Source organism: Stigmatopora nigra, chromosome 13, assembly GCF_051989575.1.
Source record: "Stigmatopora nigra isolate UIUO_SnigA chromosome 13, RoL_Snig_1.1, whole genome shotgun sequence".
Taxonomy (NCBI): domain Eukaryota; kingdom Metazoa; phylum Chordata; class Actinopteri; order Syngnathiformes; family Syngnathidae; genus Stigmatopora; species Stigmatopora nigra.
The window spans coordinates 5,325,534-5,351,753 of record NC_135520.1 but is presented as its reverse complement, the minus strand read 5'-3'; the positions used below and the strand labels follow the sequence as shown (position 1 = coordinate 5,351,753).

Below are 26,220 nucleotides of genomic sequence, written 5' to 3'. Positions count from 1 at the left end.
TGCCATTTCTATTAAAACCCAAATGACTGATCCACAATTGTGTGAACTTTGTTGTAAAAATAAATGTCAAGTAGAGAAATGTAGGTCATTCAAAACATCAAGAAACATCAGGCCCATGCCTCACTTATATCTGTAAGGACATTCTGGACTGCCTGTGGCCATTTGTAATGACCCAGCCACAGCTGTTCTCTGTTGGCTGAATGAAATGAATAACTCTAATCAGCCAGGAAACAAGTATCGAGTTAAGGTAAATGTATATATATATTTGTCATGTTTGTGTTTATAAAGGATGGAGATGGAGGCCACAACATATTTTCGATATAGACCACTGGTTAAAAGCAGTTATATTGCATAGTCTCCTGTTGATTTCTCTCTACCAAAATGTACTGTGACATCAACTGAAATATATGAAGCTTTTTTTTGGCATACTTCAACAAATTTGGAGGAAAATTCACTTTTTTTCTTGAATTTCACAGTTTTAAGTAACTGTGCTCACTGTGATTTTTCAGTCAGGCCCTGATGCTCCTTGGGAACAATCAGTGAAACATCCATGCTTCCTGTGTGCAGCCATGAAGGACTCAGGGTGCTAATTATTTACCGATGCGGCAATGGTAAGTCAAACCCAGCATTTGTTTTAACTGTGAGGGGATTCCCTGGTGGTGTCACCTGGGTAACATGGTAGTAAAAAAAGATGGGGAGGGGATCTGGGGGTAGGAGAATGAGCCATGGAATGGTCAGATTGCACTGGAGGAGTGGAGGTTCACTACTAAGTCAGGGAGGGAGGGAAAGGGGCGGTTCACAGCGGGGGAACAGCGGTGGAGTATTAGATTTCAGATGCATATGAATGACCAACTGCTGGCTTTGCTCTAGCTTTAGGGGGAAATTGCATGGGCTCCCTTTGAGCTGCACTTTTGAATCTAGATTACTATTTTGCTTAATCCTGGTTTGGTCAGGTAGGGGGTCATGAATGTCTGTTGCCGGTGCCATTAAAGTGGAGACTTGCGGAGAGGTATTTTTCCTGTTTTAAGTCAGTTTTAAAATAACGCTAGGTTGACTCAAATGTGCAATATTAATCCATTATTTTGTGGAATACCATATACAGTTAGTTTATTTTAGGTTCATGTATCTTGCTGGGCAAACAACACCCAGAAAAACCCCAGCAACTCTCTCCCTTACTCACTCTAATGCAATCCTTACTCCAAAAGCGGGGGAGGAGGTGTTGCCTTAAATCTACGCAGATAGCCAAACAGACTTTCCTCAACAGCAAGAGATGAGTGTAGCAGATTTCCAATTGCTCCTCTTCATGTGAACAGATCATTACCCTGTAAAGTTTGAATATATGTATTATCTTTGAAAGATAGCACATTTTGAAAGTCTTGAGATTTCATGGTATTCCTGACACATACATTCTAGACAATCTGTGTGAAATGCAGAAAATAAGAAAAACTATAACTGAACCTCTTCCCATGTCTCAAACAGGAAACATGTTCTTTTCTTCACACAATTCATTTTTGGATCATTGAACATAGTTGTCATAGAAACACACACAAACAAAAAAACAAGCAAACAGACATAAAGCCACAAAGCTTCTGGGAGAATATCCACAGGAGAGATCAATCAACACTGGAACGTTTTTGTATATAAGGCACACCAACTGCAATCCTAGTGAGGATAAGCGGTTTAATGCCTAGTAATATTTTTCACAACACAATTCATACCGTATGTTTGACCTCAAAATAACATTGTCTTAAGACAGAGATTTAATTCAAATTATCTCATTAGAAAGCAAGGATGTGCTCCTGTGGCTGCTGTAAAGGCAAATATCAAATATAAAGTCACAATTAATTGCAAACACAGCTCTGCAAATCCCAAACTGAGCAAAATAAGGCCAACTGACTTTAATGATTGCTCTCTGAGCAAATGTCATTACAAAACGCCTCTAATTACACTGATCCCCTTGTTGAGGCTTCTATGAAATCTAACAAAATTGTTTTCTCTTGCGAGGCGCAGCAAAAACAGATTTCTCAATCAATCGGAAGAATTTCCTCCAAAGTTTAAGACCCAGTTTAATTAATAGGATTACTTTGAGATGGAAAAAGAAGCAGGTGCAGATCTGAGTTTGTGTTCCCTCCCAAAACAGATAATTCAAATGACTGATGAATGACCCACCACAGCTCCCTAGCTTAAAGTGACCTTATCCCAGTGAGATCTCCCCACATGTCAGAGCATATTCAAGCAGGATTGATTGAACTGTTTGTTTCTTTTGGAGACACAATACTGCCATTTCAAACAATCCACAACAAGATGCTGAGACTCCACTAAGAACGCCTTTACACAGAGACTCTATGGGCAAATCCACATAAGACACCCCACTCTACCCATCCATTAAAAATGGACCGGACATTGATTTCAATCTATGAACAATGCCGTAAAGCTGGTGAATACAATTTACTATTCACACTAGGTGGAAAGGCAGTGCCATTTTTCAATGCGACAGCCAATATACACACTTCCTTGTCAACATCATCCTCAGGCTATTGATGCAGACAACCAACATTGTTATTCAATATTTCTAGCAGTGAAACAGTAATATTTCCTCTGAGTTCTTGTTTTCGACAGATAGAAAAGTAGAATAACCCTTGACTACAAAACCCTGAAATACCAAAAAAAAGGTTGACTGAAACATACTAAGGGCAGAGATATCTATAAAACACTAATCAAATGGGTTTCTCTGTGTCGATAACGTCCTCCTGAAATAACAACATAAGACTCTTAAAACATTAAAAACTTCATCCTAGTAGTGGTATTTCTCCATTCATTTCATTTATCACAGCTGTCACACACAACTAGACTTCCATGACTGACTGTATAATAAACCATGAGCCCTAATTTGACCATTAACTCTCCTTTATTTACCCATTTTGGAAATCTACATGTGTGCACAATCTAGCAGGACTATGGCCCCACCTATCACATCCCCCACAAATGTGAAGGATAGTGGATACCATTGCAGCAGATAGGCCCAACCCAGTTCTCTCTGCCTCCCAGCCCATACGCACCAACTGAATAGCCGTCAACAGTAGCAGGAGGAGTCACCCTAGGGCCAAAACAGGAGATATGGACACTGGGACTAAGATTTTTAAATTTACAGCCCAACTCAGTGAAGTGATTCATAAGCACTGTTAACGTCAAATGTCTTAAATTCTATGCCTTTTCACACCTAGGTACAATATATTTCATTACTTGTATTGGTTTTGAACAGGTTGTTAAAGCAATATCTACCTCTCGTATAACCCATTCAGACAGAAGGGATTCCCGTCAGTCAAGTAGACATGGCAGACAGCAGGCTCAGGTATAATAAATTCTGCCAGCTTGTAAATTTACAGGCAGTAAACAGGCTTGAATTTAGGTTAGCCATGTTGTTATTGTCGTTATGAAAGCACTGCATTCTGAGGCAGTATTCCCATAGTGATATTAGACAGCCTCCCCATTGGGGGTGGATGAGTCTATGTGGATCAACGATGACACAACATGGAATCTTACTGCGCAGTGGCATAAGCTCAGCCATGATGTAATGCATCTGAGCTCACCGGATGAGAGTCAGCATGCAGGAAGCAGGAGGGGTGGTGTAGGAAGATGCGAGGGAAACATAACAGGCGTTATTATTGTAAGATTTATTAACTAGCACAGGGATATTAAAATGTTTGTACTTTGAGCTCTTGTAGTGAATGTTGGCAGCCCTTTGTGCATGTGTCAGCCACTTGACTATGACTTTAAGATGCAAATTAATTTTTTAAAAGCTCATGGAACTGAGCAGTGGATGATCTGCCTGAGCATCTCCCATGCATTCCAGATTCTCCTCTTTTATTTATTCAAGCAGGAAATAGGAGGAAATTTCAACGGATCACTAATTTCATTTAAACATGTAGCACTGGCATTAGCCCTGAGCAGATATTTCAGAGAAACACAAAATCAATGTGGAGATTCATCTGGGAATAGCCCAGGAACCCATTAGCAACTTTGACCAATAGGTCAGCTAAAGTAATAGCGGGATAAATGTTTTATTACAGATTTGCAAACGGACCTAATGGGGGGGCTAGTACCTGCGCGACCATGCATGGCAAATATTAATCATTAGATTCTATTGCTGTAATGAACACAAATCTCTTGGAAGCCTGAGCTGTGTGGCTCATATGATCTATTAGAGGTGGGGCACTTAAGCCACGCCTCAGAGAAAACTGCATGATGCCTGTGTGCAAAGACGTAAGCACTTTAAAGTTCATAATTCTACATTCTTTGACACACAAATATGACATCATTAGATAGGAGGAGATACGTCTTTCTTTTACATTCAAGTTTCACCTATGACAGCATTTGTTCTTTAACATGGGCCGGAGAAAACCAACAGAGGAATGGTGAAAAAATGACTCAATATTACATAAATTAACTACAATTACTTTAAAAAAAAAGGTGACTTCCTTCTTTTAAATTTAACAATCGGATTAATTCTGACCCTTATATTATGTTATTATGTTTCTTATTGTAGAAATAATGTTTATATGAATGAAAACCTTTATTGTAAATGTGACTATGTCCCTTATTCAAATATATATATTTTTCAATTACAGATATATGCTCGACGGATAAAACTTCATATTGATAGTGTAGATTTAGAGAGGAGTGTAGCCTTTAAATGGAATTTTGTGCCATTTCTAGCTGTTCGGTTCAGATGAATAGTGCACGTGGCATTCACTGACATACTCATTCTAAATCGTCTTTACTTTTCCAAACGGCACACTATCCTTCCTCTCCACTTGTAATATTTTTAAGAATGAATGGATCACTTCACTAAATTTCCATAGTGGAATTATCCTCACAAAAACACATTTTTATAGATTAGATGACGTCTGCCTGGAACAAGTGCAAATGTTTATCTCAGAGAGCACATATGTCAGATGTTGTGCTTTTTTTAATTCTTTTTTTTTTCACCTCTCAAGCGGCTCAGCCCTGAGCGTGGTGCTACTTTTCTGAATGGAAGCCAGACACATTGAATGCTCCCACATGCTGGGTAGGGGAGGGAATAGGATGGGGGATGCAGCGCCTCTTTCCAGCGTCGTCTCCAAGGGGACTAGCAAGCCCACCAATCACGTAGCTGAGCGCCAGCAAGCGGGCAATTCAATTGCTTAAAGGCACAGCAACTGCTTTCAAGCGTTCACGTCAAAGCAAATCAGTTCCAACACAAAAGTTAGGCAGTTTTCCTCCATTATTTTTAGTTTTATTCAATGTGATTTTACATGTGCAGTTGAGCCAATCAATTTCTTAGTGAATCTGCTTCAACCAATTCCCATAATTATCTGACTCCATCAGTAGAAATTCATACAAATCTTTTTTTAAAAAGCTGTGTACATACATTGAAAAATTGCAAGGACAATCTATGGTGATAGGTTGTTATTTATTCAAAAAGGATGACAGGTTCACACTCGGAATGTGAAATAACTACTGGCCAGAACTTTCAACAAGAAAAAAATGTCTGGCATATAATCAAGTCAGATTCCAAAACCTTTTTTTTTCCCAAACAGACTTCATATGTGAGACTCACATAAAAAATAAACTGCTTTTTAAGTGCAAGAAATAAAATATACATGTTTATGGTTTATGATAAAAAAGAAGGCAGTCTTCAGTTTTAAAATAGTTTCATTTAATGAAACAGGAGTGTGGAATGTACTTTTTTGCTTGTTTTGACCACCACTGTATGACACCGTACCTTTTCTTCTTTTTTTTCTCGCAGTAATAATCACGTATTTTTTTTCAGAAGTAATAATCACGTCAACTGTTTTTTTTCCCCCAATAATATTTCCAATAACATTCAAAAAATCCGTTTGTAGGTATCACACCACAGGCCATATGAACTTGTTTTGCATCAGTTCCAGCTGATTTGTTTTTATTCTTTGTCTGCCCGGAAAAGGCTTTAGCATCATAACATGAGACGATGTTGACAGTGCACAAGTCTGTTCAAATTTTCCCATCACTTGCTACAATTGTTGATGGTCTGTTTCTTAAAGAGTATTATATTGCACAAAAAATGAGAGGGGCGAAAAACAGTATGTGCCATAAAAATACCAAAAAATCCAGTTTCACACCTGCGATCGGGACCCATCCACATATCACGAGTATGATATACATAAACTCCTAACTTTACTATAATACAGTACATATACAATCTTGAAACTAGTTCCAGCTCTGAGGTATGTGTATCCCCCATGACGCCATTGTATTGTCTACAAATACTCAACAAATCTGCTCTACAACTGTACAAAAAACCTAGTTGAAAAATCACAAGGCATTTTTGATGCAAGTATTAATTTAACTTAATCCTTAAAACCAGGACTCCCTTGCATGCGTGAAATAAAAAACAAATAAAGAATAAAGGGAAGAAGTGCCTGAAACTCACTGAAAGCACAGTAAGAACATTCCCTTTTCGACTGTACAAAAATATGCCTGAAAATATCTTAATTTTTCTTTTAAAAAGATGAGGTCTGTCATGTATCAAAATGTTTCCTCCACGTATGTACGCTGCTGAGGTTTGTCAAATTTATCCAAAACAAGGAGGTAAACAAAATTGGTTACAAAAAACAAAATCACTTGATTTAGAAATTACAGAAACCTTTTTTTTTTCTTCTCTGTCTTGTAAAGTAACAACATCCTGATCAGTTCACAGATTTGCTTCGATTCAGTCCACAAGTTTTGTCTCCCTGCAGTTTGTCTAAAAAGAGGATAAGATGCATAGAAGTTCATGTTTTCCCCCCTTATTTGGTAAGGAAAATCCATAAAACCCTGTCATGCTGCCAGATAACGATAAAAAAATGTCTGCAGACTTGTGTTTGTTATTAGTGTTTTTGTTTTGTAATGTATTTTTTTCTTTTTACATTTTTTGCTACCAGCTTCATAAGCATCTCAAACCTCACCTTGCCTCCTGGTCCTGAAAACACAGGACAACAACAAGCCAAGCCCCTCCAGAACCAGACAGAGGCAGGGATTTTTTTAGGGACAACTTGATCGGACGACACAAACATCTCACTTCATCTCTCCCCCTTTTGTATTATTACGTTTTCAATTCAGTATGTGAAGACCAGGTCAGAGAAGTTAGCCTCCAGCCAGTCCCCTGCGATCATCTCACTGAGCTCAGGCGTGCAATAATCAGGGAACTCAAAATGAGAGCCCAGACTGCCCTCGCTGAAAGAGTCCAGGTCTTTATCCACGAGGGACAACGACAAGTTCCCTGAATTGGGGTTGCCCAACTCCGAGGCAGAGGCGCTGGGGGCGAAATTCAAACTAAAGTCAAAGAGCAAATCGTCCGCATCCTCGCCAGAAGAGGAGCTGCTGGATGAAGAAGAGGAAGAGGAGGAGGAGGAGGACGTAGAAACCGACCTGGAGGATGCTGGTGAGACGGAAGCAGCGTGCAGTGTGCTCTGCTTGGAAATGTTCTTGATGTTGTAAAAGAGTCTATTGGTGGAGTTGGAGGAACCGCGAAGCTCCTCGTACATGCTCGCCCCCTCCGACTCGGCCGAGGAGCTCAGCGTGGGGCTGGCCGGCACTTTGGCGACGTTATACGGCCTCAGGCGCTCCTCCTTAATCCCCCCTACCCGGTGATGGCGGTGCATGTGGTGATGCATAAGGTAGTCCTCCTCATAGTCATCGTCGTCCTCCTCCTCATCATCACTAGGCTCACTCTTGATCACTTTGGTCGCCTTGAAGGCCGGGAATACGCCGACACAGTCGTCGGCGTAGTTGTGCGAGGACTTGGGACCGCTTTTGCTCTTGATCTTGCTGCACTTTTTGCTGGGGGTCTTAGTTATTTTGCCACATTTCTCCGGTGACGGCGCCGATGTTGACTTGGAGCTGTCGAGCTTTGGTTTCTTCTTAGGTCGGTACTTGTAGTCGGGGTAATCAGCCATGTGTTTTAACCGGAGCCGCTCTGCTTCCCGGATGAAGGGGATCTTTTCGCTGTCCTTCAGCATCTTCCATCGCTTTCCGAGCCGCTTGGAGATCTCAGCGTTGTGCATGTCCGGCGACTGCTCCATGATCTTTCTCCGCTCGATTTTGGACCACACCATGAATGCATTCATGGGTCTTTTAATATGACCGGTGGCTGTCTTGCACCAGTCCGGGTTGATAGCCACCGGGCTGCACGCCATAAATTCACTCTCCTCCGAGTCCGTTGCTTCCCGTGACATGCTCCCGTCCGTCTCACTGTTGTCGGTGTGTTGCACCATGGTGCAACGCCAACGTTTCTCAACACTTTTGTCACACCGGGTTGCGTTATTCTCTTTCTTTTCTTTCTTGTATTTCCCTTTTTTTTCCTCCTCTGGTGTCTGTTGCACCGATCTCTTTTTCTTTCGTAGCGTCCAAACACGCGCGTCTCAAGCTCTGCACTCTTTTTGCAGACTTCCAAACTGCCTTCTTAACTAGTTATCGGCTTTTTCGCGTCGACTGCGTCACGGTGTGTGATCCAATCACGTCGTTTGCACTCCGCCCAGTAGACTCAATCCAAGACTCCTCTTAACCCTTTAGTCATCCCCCCTTTTCAGTCCAAGTGGTGGAGATGGGGGAGGAAAAAGAGGGGAGGAGAAGAGAGGGGAATCAGGGCTGCTCCTCCACACTGTCTGGGCCAACATTTTGCCACAGACGCGCGTGATAAACCAAGCAACCCAAATGAGCCAGGCAGCAGGAGTGCGCGTAAAAAGGTTCACATAAAATATGCATATCTTCTCATTTTAGTCATTTTAGAGGATGTATAAATATAAGGAGGGTTTACAGGATGTGTGCAGCAAAAAAAAGGGATGTGATTATATTTCCTTCCTTCTCAGGATGGATACTGAAGGTGGCGCTTGGACACTGTTGCAGGGATGTCTTGCATGCATGTTGCCCATTTACGTGCTTGTTTAGTGTTAAGAGGAAAAAATAACAGCGTTTCAAGTAATATTAGGGTTCAAATGCGTTTTTCTTCACGTGCATATAAACAAGTGTTATTTTATAGATAGTCTATTCTGGTGATCGTTTATTTTTCGTTGGTTTGTGTGTGTGCGTTTGTGCACACGCGCGTTGTGTCTTCGGGGAGGAAAAGTAGGTCAGTAGTACAGTATTTTCCAAGTCTTTTTTCTATGCCCTTTTTGTCTGTTTGTTTTAATCAAAGAACGAAATAGGTTGACTGCATACTGGTGAATGCAGGTTTATGGTTTATATGATTCTGGGTGGCCCCATCGTTGAGTGGGATTGGGTCCAGCACCCCCTGCGTGCCTTGTAGTCGGGGTGAACTGTCTTCAGGAAAAGAAAACATTGAAAAAATAGGATACAGAGGAATTTCTTGATTACGAAAAGTCAATGCTTCTATCTTCTTTATGTTTTCTTTTATCCTTGGTAATAATGTGAACAAATATATATTTGAGAAAAAAAGTACAAAACTCTATCGGCCAACTTCTATTTCTATAGTATCATAAGACAATAACATAGACAAGAACCATATAGTATGTGCCTCAACATTAAAATCAATTGTTGAAATTATATTATTTACAAAAGGTTAAGGGGTTCCCTCGTCTGACTTTGATGCGAACAAGCATGGGTTTGATTCCCACTCAGTGGTGTTGTGATTTTGAGTGTGAATCTTTGCCTGTCTCTCTGTGTGCCCTATGGCTGACTGGCGACCAGTCTAGGGTATAGTCTGCCCTTCATGTGAATTCAGTTAGGATAGGCTTCAGCAACATTTGTGAGGATTCGCGGTACACATGATGTATGCTTTTTATTTATTTATTTTTAAACATACTGTGTTTATGTCACTGTGCAGTTAAAGTTAAGCATAAAATATGATTTACAACTGCATCTGAACACACCTCAGTCATTTCTAGTAAAAAAAAAAACAGAGAAACTCACACAAAACCTTGTTTTTAATGCATTTTTGTTTTTGTCTTTCCCATACAACCAGGTGTACGTATGTGTAGATGGGGGTTCCCAGTTGACATTTGCTGTGTCAAGAGTGAGCACCATCTACTTGGCAACTCAATACCCCTTCCCCCATTCCTTCTCTCACAGCCCTGTGTGGTAGCCAGCAGTGCTATTTGAGGCCAGGCCAATAAGGCGCCCCACTCTTTTCTCTATGCTTCGTCCCCTAGAGGGCAATCACTTACCCTTTTGAAACCCTCCCCCACATACAACCTTCCACCTTATTTCCCCCAGCTGGGGTTTAGGTGTGTCTCTACCAAGGCAGGGGATGATAGTGAGGGGGTGTGGCATAGAAAAGGAAGGGGGATGCAACATGGGAGAATGATGCCGGGAAGGTGTTTGCTGAGGTTCCTATCTAGCAGAGGATGAAATGATTCATACTGACTTTAACAATATTTTTTTATTATCATTAAAGGTTTATTCATGAAGGTTTGTATACCCAGCTAAGAAATCCAGCAAAAGCTGGTTACTGTACGAACAATACCACCACCAAAACATAACAAATCCAGGAAGATTCTGCTGGATTTGTTTCTCAGAAATCCAATTAGCTTCAGCTAGAATTTTTGTGTGCTTTTGTTTCAGAAACCGGTATATTCTACATTTCTTAGCAGGGCGTAAACCCCAATAGTTACACATCTATTCCACTCTTTAAGGGTCCAATTCTCACTTACTAAAAAGCTTATTAAATATGCCTAAAGATAAAGATCAGGCAAAATGAGTACAGGCCCATTTGTGATCTATGACTATTGCTTCCCAGCCTTATCTCTTTATGATGCTTCCAGGCTGGACACATGAATCACCAGGCTGCTTAATGATGAACATGAGGGTGGCTGTCCTGCTCATTAGCATGGCTCATTATTGGCTGTGAATGAGGTGTGGTGTCAGCCCATTCAGCCCTGTGAGTCATCTTAAGGAGGGGCTAGTCACCATGCCTGGCTCATGTGACTCCCTCAGGACCATCCCCTTTGCTTCCTTCACTCACCTGGCTGCCTCAGTGATGAGGCTGAAACAACAGTTGTTGAAATATTTTAAACATTTTCACATTTACTCCAAGTTGTAATTATTCATTCATTGTGAATCGCTTATCCTCACATGGGTAGTGGGGGGTGCTGGAGCCTATCCCAGTTAATTATAGGCACCAGGCGGGCGACACCCTAAATTGCTAACCAGCCAATCGCAGGGCACAATGAGACAAACAACAAATCATACTCATACCTGAGGGCAGTTTAGAATACAATTAGCCTAACACACATATTTTTGGAATGTGGGTGGACTTCACTCCTAACTGGCTGCCAGTTTGTCAAAGGGCACATTCAGGGATGGACAACCATTCACACTTAAAGTCACACTGCCACTAAGAAGGAATTGATTCTGTAATGCCTGCACTAAAGTCAGGCGAATGTATACCAGTACACAGTCAATGACCTTTTTCACAATCAATATGATGCAAAATGTTCAATATTACCTGTTTCTGTTGCAGTTTCTTCCTTGAACTTACTTTCTTATTGATATACAATTCTCTGGCCTTTCACATGCCAATCAAAGTAATCTATTCAATGAGAGTTTGTCGCATGTATTATCTACATAATACCAGGCGGTAACTAATATGGCTACGTTGATGTGTATAAATTAATATGATTTACATTTTTTTTCCTGCAGGATTTCTGCTGAACCACAAGGACTTGTTCAAGTTTCTTTTGTCACCACTTGACCTACTGCAAAGAAGCAACAATACAACTCTGCCTACGGAATAAGACTGCTGAAAAGAATGGTCAGTTTAGTGAAACTTCTTTTAATTTTCACTCTAGAGATGAATGATGAGAAGTTAAAAGAGCATCACACATGTCAGAAATTCTATTGTGAGAGCAGCAGTGATTTCTGATGCATCCCATTCCCAGAGCTCACCCTCAAATCTAATGTTTAAATGCTTATTTACTGCCACATGCCAAGGGAGACGACAATTTATTCTACAGCGATGGAGTGTTGAATTAAGTGATGGTTTACATCGAGGCCCATTGAAAGACAGGCTTAAGGAAGAGAAATAGCAAAACAATTCTCTTAGTGTTGCTTATCTAAAAGTCACCTGAAAGCAGCTGGTGGACTCACAAAGGGCCAGTGAAGCATTAGATCAATACTAACCCTGCCTAGAGGCTATCTGATGCTCAAAATGCATGGATCCATCCTCTCTGCATCACCCTTAGACAGGTGTGGACTTCTGGAACGTGCTATCTGATGGCCTCACAATGGAAGCGAGGGGGTTGAAGTAAGACGGGGTGTTTTGGTAGCATATAAAAACGCAATTTAACTTCATTTGACAGACACATTCTTGAGTATCCAGTGTGCCCGGGTTACAATGTTTATTGCCCCGTTTGGTGGACACACTTCTGATTTTCCATGTGTTTGAATTCGTCCAACACATGGAAAAAGTTCAATAACATTACAGAAAACAGAGCTTTGCCCTATAAAGCTTTTGTGTGGGAAGCCCAATTTTGTCTTATAATACTGTCTATGTCTTCAGGGTGGCACTAAAATAAAATGTTGCATGTCATGTGTACTCTAGAAATTACTCACTCTCTTTTTGATAAGACAGTAAAGAGCAGTTGGGAATTTGTTGCTTCACCACTTTAGTGTTTGCAACCTTGGGGCCATTTTTAATGGCGCCCCTCCTCACAACCACCACCAATGAGTCCTCAGCCTTTCTACTTTGCATCAGTGATTGAATGCAAATGGATGTCCCAGGTGTCAGGTTCTTTGTTGACCTCCTTGACGTGGTCTCTTTGTCTCAAAGGCCTGATGCTTAACAGCTACTTGAGAGTGAAGTATCTTGTCATGAATGTAAACAGCCGATGTTTGAGCACTATGTTTGTATTTGTCTTACAGACGGCCAAATACAATCAGATGCATTGCCTTTTTGCATTAAGGTTGTTTGCAATTCAGACCGGGCATTGAAAGTGCCACTTAGGCACAAATGTGTTATTTCTTCATGTAAGTCTCTTTCAGACATGTAATGTCCAGTACCAGTATTTATGCAGCATTACTGCTAAAACAACTTGTGCGGTCATTCTCGACTACTGTTTATGTATTTTTAGTTCATTTTGCACCGATATATATATATATGTCCACCTGATGGTCTAATGGTTCACTTGCCTGACTTCAGTGGCTTGATTCCCACTGGTGGGGGTATGATTGTGAATATGAATGCTTGTCTGTTTCTGTGTGCCCTACGGCTGACTGGCGACCAGTCTGTAGTGAAGTCCGACTTTCCCCGAAGTCAGCTGGGATAGGCTCCAGCAACCCCTCAACTCTTACGAGGGGACAAGTGGTTGATGTGAGAAAACACGAGTTGAATTTTCTATATTTCTCTGCTCCTTATACGCACAACACTATGACAGTGTGGCAAGCAGAATGAGATGACATCATTTTGCAGCGTACTCTCAGGACTGTGTTCCCCAGAAATCATTCAAGCATCATTCCTGAGCAGTGCCCATTTAAATCCTTTAGTTATGTATCTGCAGTGGTGGTGTCATGGAAACATTGTTTACTATAAGTCCAGCAATCCTGAGGTTGTAATGTACATTGTGTCTTGCATTGACAAACTTGTAGAGGACCTGCCCTCCAGGCGTTTTGCAGCCTTCGTAATGAGAGTGTGTTTAGTCTGGAGACTGTGTGCGACTAATGCTGATGGATCATATGGCTGCAGGTCCAGTCTTGAGCTCATTCACACACTGGAAGACACAATTGGGATGTGATGGGTGAGGGGAAGTTCCATTTGCAGGTCTATAAAATATGTGTCAGTCTACAGGATCATTTACATGTTAATGAAAGATCACTCATTCTAAAGGGAAGACTAGAAAATCAGTTTGCAAGTCCAACAAAACTCTGGGCAAAAGATGAAACAATAACCATAAAATGCATTCATTCATTTTCAAAAGCATTTATCCTTGTCAGGCTCATGGTGTGCTGAAGCCTATTCGAGCAGACATTGAGTGGTTGGGGCCTATACCAGCTAACTATGGGCACCTGGCAGGCGACAAACCATTCAGGCTCACACTCATATGTAGCTAGGGACAGTTTATAGTGTCCAACCAGCCTACCCTGAATATTTTGGGGATGTGGGTTTTCTCTGCATACTGTAGTTTCCAAGTATGCGGAGAAAACCCACGCAAGTCTGGGGAGAAGACTGGCCTGAGATCGAACCCTTGACCCCAAAACTGTGAGGCCGATGCAATAGCCACTTTCTACCAAGCCGCCTAACCTGAATGGTTACTTTTGCAATTTAAAAACTGAAACAATAATCATTTGCTAATGGCTGGTGAGGTAGCAATATTGGAGTAAAAAAAAAAACGCCCTCAAATGAAAGAAAGTAGTTGAGCTTTAAGAACCAAATACAAACTCTAGTAAATATGGTCAATTCCTAGTACTGTTTTTCAGTGGTAGTGTTTTTTCTAGATAAATCAACATTAAGAAGAATTGAGCTATCCTCTTATTCAATTGAATGTACTTGTCAATATGAATACAAAGATACAAGTGTTTTGAAACCAATGTGTTTACCATTTTTGCAAATGAGCTCTCTCTCTCTCTCTCAAAAAAAGGGGGTGGCGGGGGCTTGGCCAGTTTCCCACTGAGGCCATGTGCGTTTGCTTTCCTGCTGGCCAGCCCAGACTTGCCCCCTTCCCAAGATAAGATAGTGTTGACTGCAGGCCAGTTTGTGTAGTGACTGGTGGTGAGGAGTGGTGGGGGCCTTGGCTGTGCTTAGTCACCCTCAGCCACATCCTGTTCTCTGAAGTTTTACTGGTTTATGATCTTTGCACCATCCTAAGAATAGTGACAGTTCAAAGCAGCATGACAAATTGAGAATCCATGCCCCGTGGACCTCTTCACAATGCACCGCCAGAAAAAACCCAAATCCACTTCAGGCACGGCGTTTTAGGTTAAAGTGATCTATTAGCTTGGTCAAATGTTTGCAAAATGACAGCGATGATGGTTCTATTCATAATTATGCAAACTGTATTTCAATTGTTGAAAACAGCAAAATCCTGACAAGATTAACAGCAATATATGTCCCGGATTATTTTATTTTTAAAATAAATGTTGTAAAAAAGTTATTTTTATCAGCTCCACTCCTACTTGAAAACATGTTTGTTTTCATAGTTAAAAAAATAAATAAAATAAAAATAGAAAATGCTGCATCAATCAGGCTTTAACCTTGGAAACAAAAACAAGAAGGTACAGACTCATGACGCGACAAACACCTGAAGCAAATCGGAGCATTCAGTCATGTTTGAACAGTGACCAGATAAGATAGCTCAAAGTTATCAGTGCAAGATGAATTCCCAGAGGAGTCCCCTGGAGGAGTTTCATCAATGTAGTGGGAAGGAGAAAATCAATTCCTCAAACCACATGATGACAAATAACCACCTAAAATGAAGAAAAAATAAGTCTCACCAGCATTTCCTACATCCTGTTGAGGAATAGCGAGGCCAAGAAAGATGTAAAGAACAATCATTCCTGCAGAGCACGTAAACACAGGGCAACTTTGTAAACATCATCATGATTATATGGGTCAGAATGAAAACAATGTTTTTACAGTCACAAGAAACCAGCTAGGTGGTCGCACACTATTGTAAAAACAACAGAATACCTTTTAAATTGTTACCCAGCGGCTCTTGTGTATCTCTACTAATTAGCAGATGTCCATACTTCACCATTATATAGTATATGGGGTACTTATTTTTTTGAAAAACAGATTATTCTCTCCACTGTTACTGTATATTTGTAGAGGTTATTGACAGAGTCACTTATATTTCAATTATGTAACATTTGGCACAATTTGTGGTGTTGTTTTTTTGTTAAATAACTATATATAACATTAATTAGTTTCAATATGGCCATCTTTCTATGAGCCACTTCTCCAAATTGTTTTCATCTACTTTCACTAATGAGAGTTAAAACTTAAAACTATAAATAAAACCCACCAAAAAGATGAATACAGTTATGGCAGTGTAAAGTGGATTAGCTTGTCTCTTATACCTAACATTTGCAGAGCAATACTAATCTCATTACAAGTGCCTGTCAAGCATCGACGACAATTCACTTTAACAAGGTGTACATTTTTTCTTCCCTGCACCCTTCAAACTCGTAGCGGTGTTCACAAATGAAAACACATGAGAGACTCCCGTGAAACAGGCAGGGCCTAACAAGGGGAATAGAACAAGGCTCAGCACTTTTGATCAGCCTATGTTGTGACTCGTTCCTCCTCGGAACACATGTTGATGATACAATATTAGATTCCACATAATCCAGCCATCGGGTGGAAACAACACATAATTAGCATCTTGTTAATCGGGTTGGAAGAGGAGGGCATGACAGTCTACCTAATGTGATAGTGGACTAAATTTCACCAACATAATGATTTTACTCATGCTAATTGTGTTTTGTATAAAAAGCGCCAAGTCTTTCTTTTAACAAGAATATGTGAAAAACATCCTAAAGCAGTATTTTGAACTGCTGTTAGATAACACGATGATGGCATAAATATTACATTGGCTTTCTGTCTGAGCCATACTTTTCATTTTTATATTTATGTATGTATTAAAGTTTCTGAAGCCTACCAAACTGTGAAAATGGGCTTCAAACAAGACCTCTATATACCATGACCTCCCCCCCTTGAGCTCTGGCTGTCACTGCTTGTCCATTAATGATGGAATATTATGACTGTTTTCCTCAAAGCACCCGGAAGACCAGTAACTTAATCATAGCTAATCCCTACAAGCCGGCAAGACACATCTTCGAATGTTGGGAGTGAGAACACAGGATGGACATGTCACCCCAATTAGTAGAAGCTTTAGCTTTAAAAGATAGTCAATATGACCCGATAATCTTTCCGTCTCTGTTTCTGCTGCTGCCTCAAGACTTTATGTACTGGCAAAGATTATATGCAAGACAGTCTCATGTATAGATAGCACTTATGAACAGAGTGACGGGGAAAAAAAGACATGGATGAGATATTGGGTTGCATGAGAGTGTCCAACTTTACCAATGTGTGAGCACAAATGTGGTAAAGCAGGCCTAGCCATCCTGTCGGGTGGTTTTAGTACATTTAAACTTGGTTTGTATGGACTGTTGCATTAGTCACAGCCTAGACACAATGAAAGGGCATCCCCCACCCCCTACCGACATGCTACAGTGCTCTAACCTTGGTTTGCTCTTTATGGAGACGCTTTTCTCCTCCTAACCAATAGTTGGGAAGATGGTCAATGGGAAAGCAACTCTATCACAACAATTTTAAAATAACGGATACATTTCAGGGTTGTTTTATATTGTAACATGTTTTTTTCCATATATTGGAACAAACAGCTGCCCATCAAAGCTTTTCAATAACATAATATATTTCATAATATTTTGAATATAGCGGAACCACTGTATTTAACACAAATATAGAAATAAACCTGACTTGACTTAAGTTAAAACGAATCAATCAGTAATCAAAATCATAGTCAAATTTTGTGCTAAACATCTGTTGAAGTTTGCGAAAAAACCTCTGAAATTTAAGCAAAAAGTGGAGGTAAGCTTGATGGCTCTTTGGAAGAGAGACTAAAACACTAACCATTATCTTGGCATAGGCACAGCCATTAAACCGGCCACAATAAATCCAGGGTCAGGGATGAAGTTGAATGACAGCTCAGGATTAATATAATTTAAGAGGTGGTGATAAAAAAATGGGTCTAATGTTAAAAATCCAAATAATAATTCTAGGTAGCAGCTCATCTGCACCTACAAATTTTCATTCTATTCTCCATTCTGGAATGAAGAGGTCAGATATAAAGTAGGCCAATGGCCAAGCTGGTGAGATTGATGGCTAGGATGAACACACCAGCAAAATCAAACCCATTTACCGGTAATGAAAATAAGAGGCAGCTGCACTGTAAATCATCTTATGGTATAATGTATTAGCGATAATGAATTCACGCTGCCACATTTAACCTTAGTTCCGCAATTTATTATATTTGAGATTAACAGGGGAAGGAACTTAAGTCAACTGCCTGTAGGGAAATGCAGTGTAGGTCTCATTGTCAATCAAATATTGTGTTCCTATGTGTTTCATTAGGTTTGGAGGAATTAAATAAGACTTTTTTTAACGGCCGATGGCTCCCCCCTATTTAACGCTCCTCTTGTTCTCCCAAGATGTTTAACTTTTCATTACTCAAATTAAAGGCATCCATCTCTTTTGGCTCTTGCCACATTGCCATGACCTCTACCTGTCAAAACTTTCATGTAAGTGTCTGAGTAATGAATGATACCCTTTCTACCTAACTGTCAAAATCATCCAGTGACTGTCCAACCCTCTCTGATCCATTCTGTTCATTTCCCCAACCTACATGCTCACAGCCACGATTAAGGAATGGAGATAGGTTGGTAATTTCATCTCAGAAATTAGAAACATTCTTTTAAATATTTACCAGGGAGTGTAGAAAGAGTTCCTAAGATTACTACCAAAATCATTTCAATTGGGCTGATTTTTATTTTTGTGGTTCTAACGTACATTTCATGTGACTGTTGGATAACAACTAAGATAAACTAGTGCTTGTGTACTAAATTCTAAAAGGTTTTATATATATTAAGTGTGCTTAGTTTGAGTGTTTCAGAGCTTTAGATTTCTTACAACTTTATGTAAAACTGTAAAGAAACAAGATCCATATTTTGTGAATACATTTTAAATTGTCAAGGATATCTTAAACATGTGCTAAACCGGTTAATGAGTTGATTTGCATTGTGGGTGTTACATAGTTTTTATATACTCTTTACCGACAAGTATTCACTGTGCTTCGGATATTTTCACTATATTTCCTTTTTTTGCATCAACTGAAAACACATGCAAACGTTCAAACACATGCCAAACATCATACATAAAACATGATATAAGTGGTCCCGTTCCTGTCTGACCTCTTGTCCTCCTGTGTTTCTTGCAGGCAGATGTAGATAAAGCTCCAGACACACTTCACTTCCTGAGAGGAGAGTTATAGCTTCGTGGGAGAAGCAAGGCCATCCCAATGGAGCTCCGAGGAGTTGGACAGGTACCTACCGTTAGGGCGCATCTTTGACATGGCCTCCCCTTCTCACTTTGAGATGCACCGTGTACCTGTCTAAAGGTCAAAAGGGGACACTGGGAGCGGACAGCAAGATGGTGTCTGTGTGTCCTGATGTTTGTGTGTTTTTGTATTAATGTGTGTGTGCATGCAAGAGAGACCACCCCTCCTCCCGTACCACATGTGACAGATGCCAGGCTGTTTACGCGCTAGGTGTAGGAGTACTGGGTGGGCAGGTGGGCAGACGCATTTGTTTGCAAATGCATGTGCGAAGGGAAGTGTCTATGTGTTGTGTGCATGTATCATGCCAGAAGCTGCACATGTCAAGCGAATGCAGACGTGCTTGAAACCATTTGCATACATGGCCTTCTGTTTGCTTGCGCAAGTGCACCCTCACACAAACTAATTTGAGAGAATGTGTGATTCGAAAAGGCTGAGAGTAATATACAAGGATCCTGTCATAACAGATGGAGATGTTGCAACTGGCCCAGTCACAAAACAAAAGATGCGTTCATCATGCTTATTCCTGTTTACAGTTTATTACGTTTACAGACTCCATTTTTGCGCTCAGGTGTAAATGGGGAAGGAGGGTTTTTATGTGCAATAGCAGACCATGCAGAAGATGACATGTGTGTCATAAGTGTCACACTTTTCCTGTATATCAGCGAAAAGTACAGAAGGCTACTGGTCTTGTGCATGATTGCACAAGATGCAGGCAGTAAGATACATCATTATGGACATCTGTGTATTTAATTCATTAAGTCATTTTGGGTGTGTTTAAAACCCCACTGTATAAGTAAAAATATTTAACACACCATTTTTATTATCATCATCTTTCAAAGGTATTTCTAAAATCACCCTAATGGCAGTGGCACAGTAATTCTCGTTGAAGGGTTTTCACATGGGCACATGTAAACCTTTCATCGATTTAGTGGACAATAAAGCTTTCTAAAGCATGAGTTTGGCTCACGGTTGGAAGCAAGAGAGAACAGCAGTCTCCCATTATGATTTCTTCACCAGCACATGGAAAGGAAGTGAACAGCAGTCTGCCGTTACAGTTTCACTCAAACGCACACAAGAAAAACAGTCAGGACTCTATGTTGGAAACAGGAATCTAAGACGAAAGCATGTGTTTTCTTTCATTTACAAATTAGCTTCACCTAATTGCATGTGGTATGTTTTACATCTCATGGTTTCTGCTTAAATAGGATTATGGTAAAGGTACATTGAATTAAATTAGTTTATTTTGTCTTAATACAACAAACAAATTTCACACTGACTGTAGAAAGACAGCTTTTTCTGCATGTCGCTTTTCTGTGTGAAAGGCACCGACGGTGCGAAGGCGACTGCGCTATTTCCCGATTTCCTGAAACCTAACAGAGGCAGGAAGGCGCCTGTGTGAAAGGAAATAGCGCGAAAACAGAATGGGGGGGCGTAAAGTTTTAACACCTGGCAATCCCTACTTTGACACACTGCTCTTTGGAACACTATTTCATCATAACGCTAGACACTGCTTCTGACATGCAACAATACATGAATGTGGATTTTTTTGGAGCTGTGTAAAAATGAATGAGTCATGGCAATATCCAACTTTGCCACCTACCCTCTCTATGAAAGAGGCAAGTCTTTAAATTTAGCACTACATTTTGCTTTATTTCCTGATGGAATTGAGGTTTTATAAATTTAATTTCAGGGCTAGAAGGTTCACAGTACACTCAGCATGACTCACGAGTCTTAGAAGGATGGCAGATTGCAGCCAATCACCTTCTGATTGGCGAGAATGATACAGTGCAGTCTGCCCTTGTCCTTGGCAGAGGCGGAAGACTACCAGATGGTGATGGAGGAGGTGGTGAGGATGGGCACCTTTGGATGTGCACCATCATCTCAGAATCTGAGCGATAATGTGATGATGATGACGGAGTTCTTTTGTAAGAATGTGAAAACATTGTATGATTTAATTTAATACTTTTATATAGTTAAAATTATAGTATGCGAACAGTAACAAATTTAAGTTGATCAAAATAAAAATAATGACCAGTAACCATAATCTGATTTGTCAGTTTAGTCAAGCTTGAATTTAAAATTTTTAGTTACTTTTTAAGGCAGAAAAATTATTGGGTAACTGAGTAATCACCATAAATGATTTCAGTACCATGGACAGCGATATAAAAACATGCTGGGATTATCACACATTTCTAACATAACACTAATTTGAGGAGTCTCAACTAAAGTACAAGTATATACTGCTTTGCTTTGAGAGCTCTTGGACAGTAGCATATATTTGTATTGTATTTGCTCAAAAATAATTTAATTATGATTATATCCTTATTAATCTTTCTTTGCCAGTGATGTGTAATATAGTGACACTGGAGTCCCAAATCTAAATAAAATACAAACACATTTAAGTGACATAACACAGGAATTAAAACACTCCTGCCTAATTTATAAACAGCCCTTAAATATTGTGAAAAACATTAACACAGCCAAATAATAGAACAATCAAAAATAGAGAAAACACACAATAATGGCGAAATGGAGAGATATAGTAAGATGAGACAAACTTCACAGCTGACCTCAAAACAGCTTAAATGTGCCACTAAATTAATAAGTTTTATAAGTCAAATATTTAAAAATCCAAATATATAAAGAGGGCATGTTTTTTCATTTATTGTTTCCTGTTTTAGCCATCCGCCACATGATTTCTCAGACCAAGTCAAAAGCTTTTGTCTTTATGTACACAGATTCTGGGAATTCCCAGTCTGACTGTTTATTTTGCTGGATGGTTAACAGGATGTGAGGTTCACACCAATGGAGAAACGGGGGCACAAAAACGGTGGAGGTAAATGTTGAAAGTAAAACAGTTTGGGTGGGGCACTATATTTTTTCCTTTCTTCAACAAGATGAGATTCAGCCATCACCTAGTCATACAAACAAACCTTGTCACACATTTATTTAGCCGTACTACGTACTTATACGTCTCAAATCATTTTCAAGCGTCAGTACCAGATTAGTCGGGATAGAAATTCAACATCACTCCACGGAAGAGCAGTAATGGGTTCTCATTTACACTAAGGAAAAGCAAGACTCACACTAACTAGCTCCTGTCATTAAAATAGGGAGGCGAGAGAGGATACATGAGAGGCAGAGAAGAAGGCTTGTGAATGTGTGTGTGTATGTGTGTGTCTGTCTGTATGAAGGGTTGATTGAGGGCAGGGCTGTCACGCCTGCTAATGTGGGAGCTAAGCCACAGAGCCCCCAGCCCCAGGCGGGCAGATGGTGGGGTGGGCAAAGTAGGGTGAGGGTCCCCTATCTCTAATTCTCAGCTGCACTTGTAAGATATGCACTATGTATGAAATGTGTTGGCAAGGATCCATGTCCTTCAACTCCCTGTGCTCACCGAGCCTCCTTCCCCAACAAAATTTAACCCCCACCCACCTCACCCCACATCAGCTCCACCCAAGCCAGCTGTGTCTGTGAGTTAGCTCACTGAGCTCCGACAGCAGGGATCAAAACAACATGTGAACTAGCTGTGACATCGACTACCATCAAAACATGCAAGCAGGTGCAACAAGGTTGTCCTAGCTACAGGACAAGTGAAGATCTGTGTTTTTGTCAATGTGTTTACAGCTGGATAGACACCTTTATGAATTTAAAGGTGATGTTTAATGTTTAATTCGAACCCATACCTCAAGAGTAAATCACTGGAAAGTCAAACTTTTAAGATTTGTTAATTCACGTTGTGTGTTGAGCTTGAGGAGGTTATCTTCCACAAATTAAGTTTTTAATAGACTGATAATTTAAGGAGAAGAACATATTCTAGTTGGCAAAGTAAACAATAACAACAACAACCATAATATTCACTCCTTACCCCTTATCCTCATGAGGTTCAAAGGGGTGCTGGACCCTGTCCCAGCTGACTGTGGGTGGGAGGGGAGTACATTTTCAACTGCTTTCCAACCAATTTTAGGTTACAACAAAACAAAAAAAACATCCATACACTCACATTCATCCCTATGGAAATTTGGAGTATGTTATCTAACTCCTAAACATACATATTTTGGCATTTGGGGGTTGTTTTAGCCCACATAGGCACATGCATAAACATGCAAACTCCACACAGGAAGACCAAAGCCTAGGTATGAACCAATCATTCACTGTGCTGCTAATCATTAGTACAATATTTAATATAAAGGATGAAGGGAGAAAAAGTAATATCAGTCATTTTGCACATTTTACTTATACAGACTTCTCTTCCAGTGACCTACTGTATTACTTGAGGGCAAGTGCAGCAGATAATCAGTTGTTAAACTGTCTTATTTTTCAGGTAACAGATGACAGCTTTAGTCCATCACTCAGGTCACATATTAGTGACACCCACCCACATGCATGCACATGGAGAGAGAGAGTGGCGTCACACTGTTTTGGCAGCCGATAGAGCCCTGAGTGACACATGGTGGCAGCGGAAGGTTACGTCATGTAAATAATGTGCTGCCTGCTCGGCCTTTAATGACATCACATTTAAATTTCACCTCTAGGTTTTATGTGCCTCGCACGTGTATGTTTTCAAGCAGCTGTTGCTGCTTTGCATCCATGGGCTTCACATTACATCCAAATTACATTTATGGCAATTCTCAATTTGATTAGAGCAATCTAACCTAATAAACATTTTGCAATTCTGAATAGTCGCGAGTATTTTGCAGTTTTCGTCCACTTGACAGGCCCACGCTAAGCATATGCCATTGAAGATTGATTATTAGATTCAAGTGTATCAGACATAATTACGGTCATATAATTGAACACAGTGGTGGTTTTTGGCACCGGTCCTGATCAGCAGACATGTGCTGACCCGAGTGAGAAGAGCTGAGGAGTTCAGCAGCTGCCAATGTACTTGTGCCAACAAGATAAACCTTTAGAATATGCAGATTTGCTTTCATGGTGTTCAGATTTATAGCCACACTTATTTGATATGCACATGTTTATGTGCTACTACAAGTTGTAGTTCACTTTGGCTTCTGCTGACAATTCCTGAGAAACAACTAATTAAGTCTAAAAATACAACTGATTCAGCATTAACTTGACACTGCAGAGAAGGAAAAAATGTGGAAGACGTTTTTTTATGTTTAGCAAGGAGTTGGGCTTTCCTTAAACATTTTTTTTTTTTTTAAAGTCGGTGACTGGAATCTGATGGTGGCATCGGGACGATACTGTGATTATGTTGCTGAACTCCCTGACCGAGACAGTTGCAGGTTATTTTCTCTTCTACACATAGCTTCTACAAAATGTAACAAAGGTTGTTTTGAAGATGGACTTGCCTCAACATGATGCAAGTTTTTTTTTGCTATTGCTGCTTTGTGTCTGGTTCTCTTACTTTGAAATATTGTTTTGTTTTCTTGCACCACTCAACTTCTAACTGATGGAAGGAGAAACTGGTTTGCTTACCAGAAGAATAACCTGATTTATATATATACTAGGATGGTGACTTTCTCTTGGTATGAGGCAGTACTTGGAGATCTATAATTACATGAAATTACATGAATTTGACAAGAGATCTGCACAGTGAAATAGAAACATGGAGACTACCATTTATCCTAATCACTCAAAATGGAAGAATATACAAACTCCACAATTATTATTTTACCTAAAATGGGAGCTCAAATATCCTGTCCATGCGATAGTCACGATCACTATCACTAGACATTTAGCCAAAAATGCTGATAGGTCTTGAGTGTCCAAACTATTCCATCAATGTATCTGCCTAATCGGTCAGAAAAAGAAAAACGTACACTCACTGTGGACTTCGAGGAGATAAATTGTGACACTAAACCAGGACCAGTTTGAAACTAGACTTGGCTCTTTTACTCTCATTTTTATGTATGTGTAGGTGAATAAAAATGAGAGAAACATCCAAATATATTGTGTGAAAATATTTTATTATTTTCAATGTTCAAATAGATACATTTGTGAAGCAAATTATAGCAAACATTTGCAAGGTTAAAGTTTGCAGCATGACTACCCTTTGAATTCTAATAATTTACGGCATGTAATCACAAGGCCGGCAGCTAGTACTCTAGTTTCATCAACATCACACATGGCTTATCCCTTACGTAGAATGCTACAGCAAAGGTGAAAGGTCACCATCCCATTTCACCACCTACCTTTCATCCGTCTCTCTGATTAGTGTGCTCTTGTGACAGATAGCAACTTTAAAATGAAACGCCTCCATAGAAACCCTCTGGGAGACGCTCTCAAACAAAATGGACACATACACACCCTCGTCATTCTACTGGTGAGATTGCTTTCAATTACAAGAGTAGAGGCAGGTCTTTAGATGTCAGACTACTCAGGGGCTCAAAGCTGTGTCTGCTCCAGACCTCTTTAGCTTCTTCTAGACTAGAGTAAATCCATCCACTCGGCTTCCACAGCGTATCAGGTGTCCTCTGGCATGTCTCTCATGTGATTGGTGTGCGCTCTCCATACAGCCACAGATGGGACTGTCCCTGATCTGATGACATCCAATAACCATTCATTGTGGGTGTTATGTAATGCATGGGCAGTGAACAGCAACTATATTTGTAAAAGGCTGCTCCTGATTCTGTCATCAGTCGTGTTTTACTGCAATCATAATTATATACAGTTCAATTTTATGCATGTCACATATTTTATCCATACATTTTGTATTATGTTTCACCAAAATTTAAGACATTAGGTGTGTCTTATGCCATTTAGCTCTTTTTGAATTTAAGATGTGTTATGTGTTTCACTTATTCTTGAAGCATTAGGGTTTCCATTGAACCAGGATTAAAATTCACTGCAACAGAAGTGTTCAGTAGAGAGAAGAGTATCTCAGGGTCACAGGGTGATAGAGCTCACCCCTGCTGACTTTGGGCAAACACCCTATCCTGGTCGCCAGCCGGTCTGTAATGATCCATCACTTTTCCTTCTCCCTTTACTACAGTTTCTTTGCTGGGCCTCTGCTTATATGCCTGAGCACAAAGCACGGGACTGTTACAGTATGTCCTCTTGCACAGTACAGGCTTCTATTACAGTGATGTAGAAGATGGATATCACACAGAAATTTAAGATTCCAACCTGTTTTTCGTGAGAATAATGAACAGTAACCTTTCCTGAGACACCTGTT

At 40.2% G+C, this 26,220-nt stretch overlaps 1 protein-coding gene and 1 long non-coding RNA gene across 2 annotated transcripts in view; one reads left to right on the top strand and one right to left on the bottom strand.

Moving 5' to 3' along the window:
* The window catches only part of LOC144206181 (uncharacterized), a 36,088-nt gene extending 24,333 nt beyond the window's left edge, over positions 1-11,755 (top strand). Inside the window, exons 8-9 of the long non-coding RNA XR_013328309.1 lie at positions 510-611; positions 11,656-11,755. This is a non-coding gene — a long non-coding RNA (uncharacterized LOC144206181). The remainder of the gene's footprint in view (positions 1-509; positions 612-11,655) is intronic.
* On the bottom strand, positions 5,434-8,501 carry sox11a (SRY-box transcription factor 11a). The gene has a single exon (XM_077731539.1). It carries the CDS (start codon positions 8,271-8,273, stop codon positions 7,116-7,118), a length of 1,158 nt encoding a protein of 385 aa, XP_077587665.1. The 5' UTR covers positions 8,274-8,501; the 3' UTR covers positions 5,434-7,115.
* Positions 11,756-26,220: the final 14,465 nt, after the last annotated feature.

Coding starts and splice junctions, on each gene's coding strand:
- sox11a (XM_077731539.1), bottom strand. CDS start 8,273: ATGGTGCAACACACCGACAACAGTGAGACGGACGGGAGCATGTCACGG.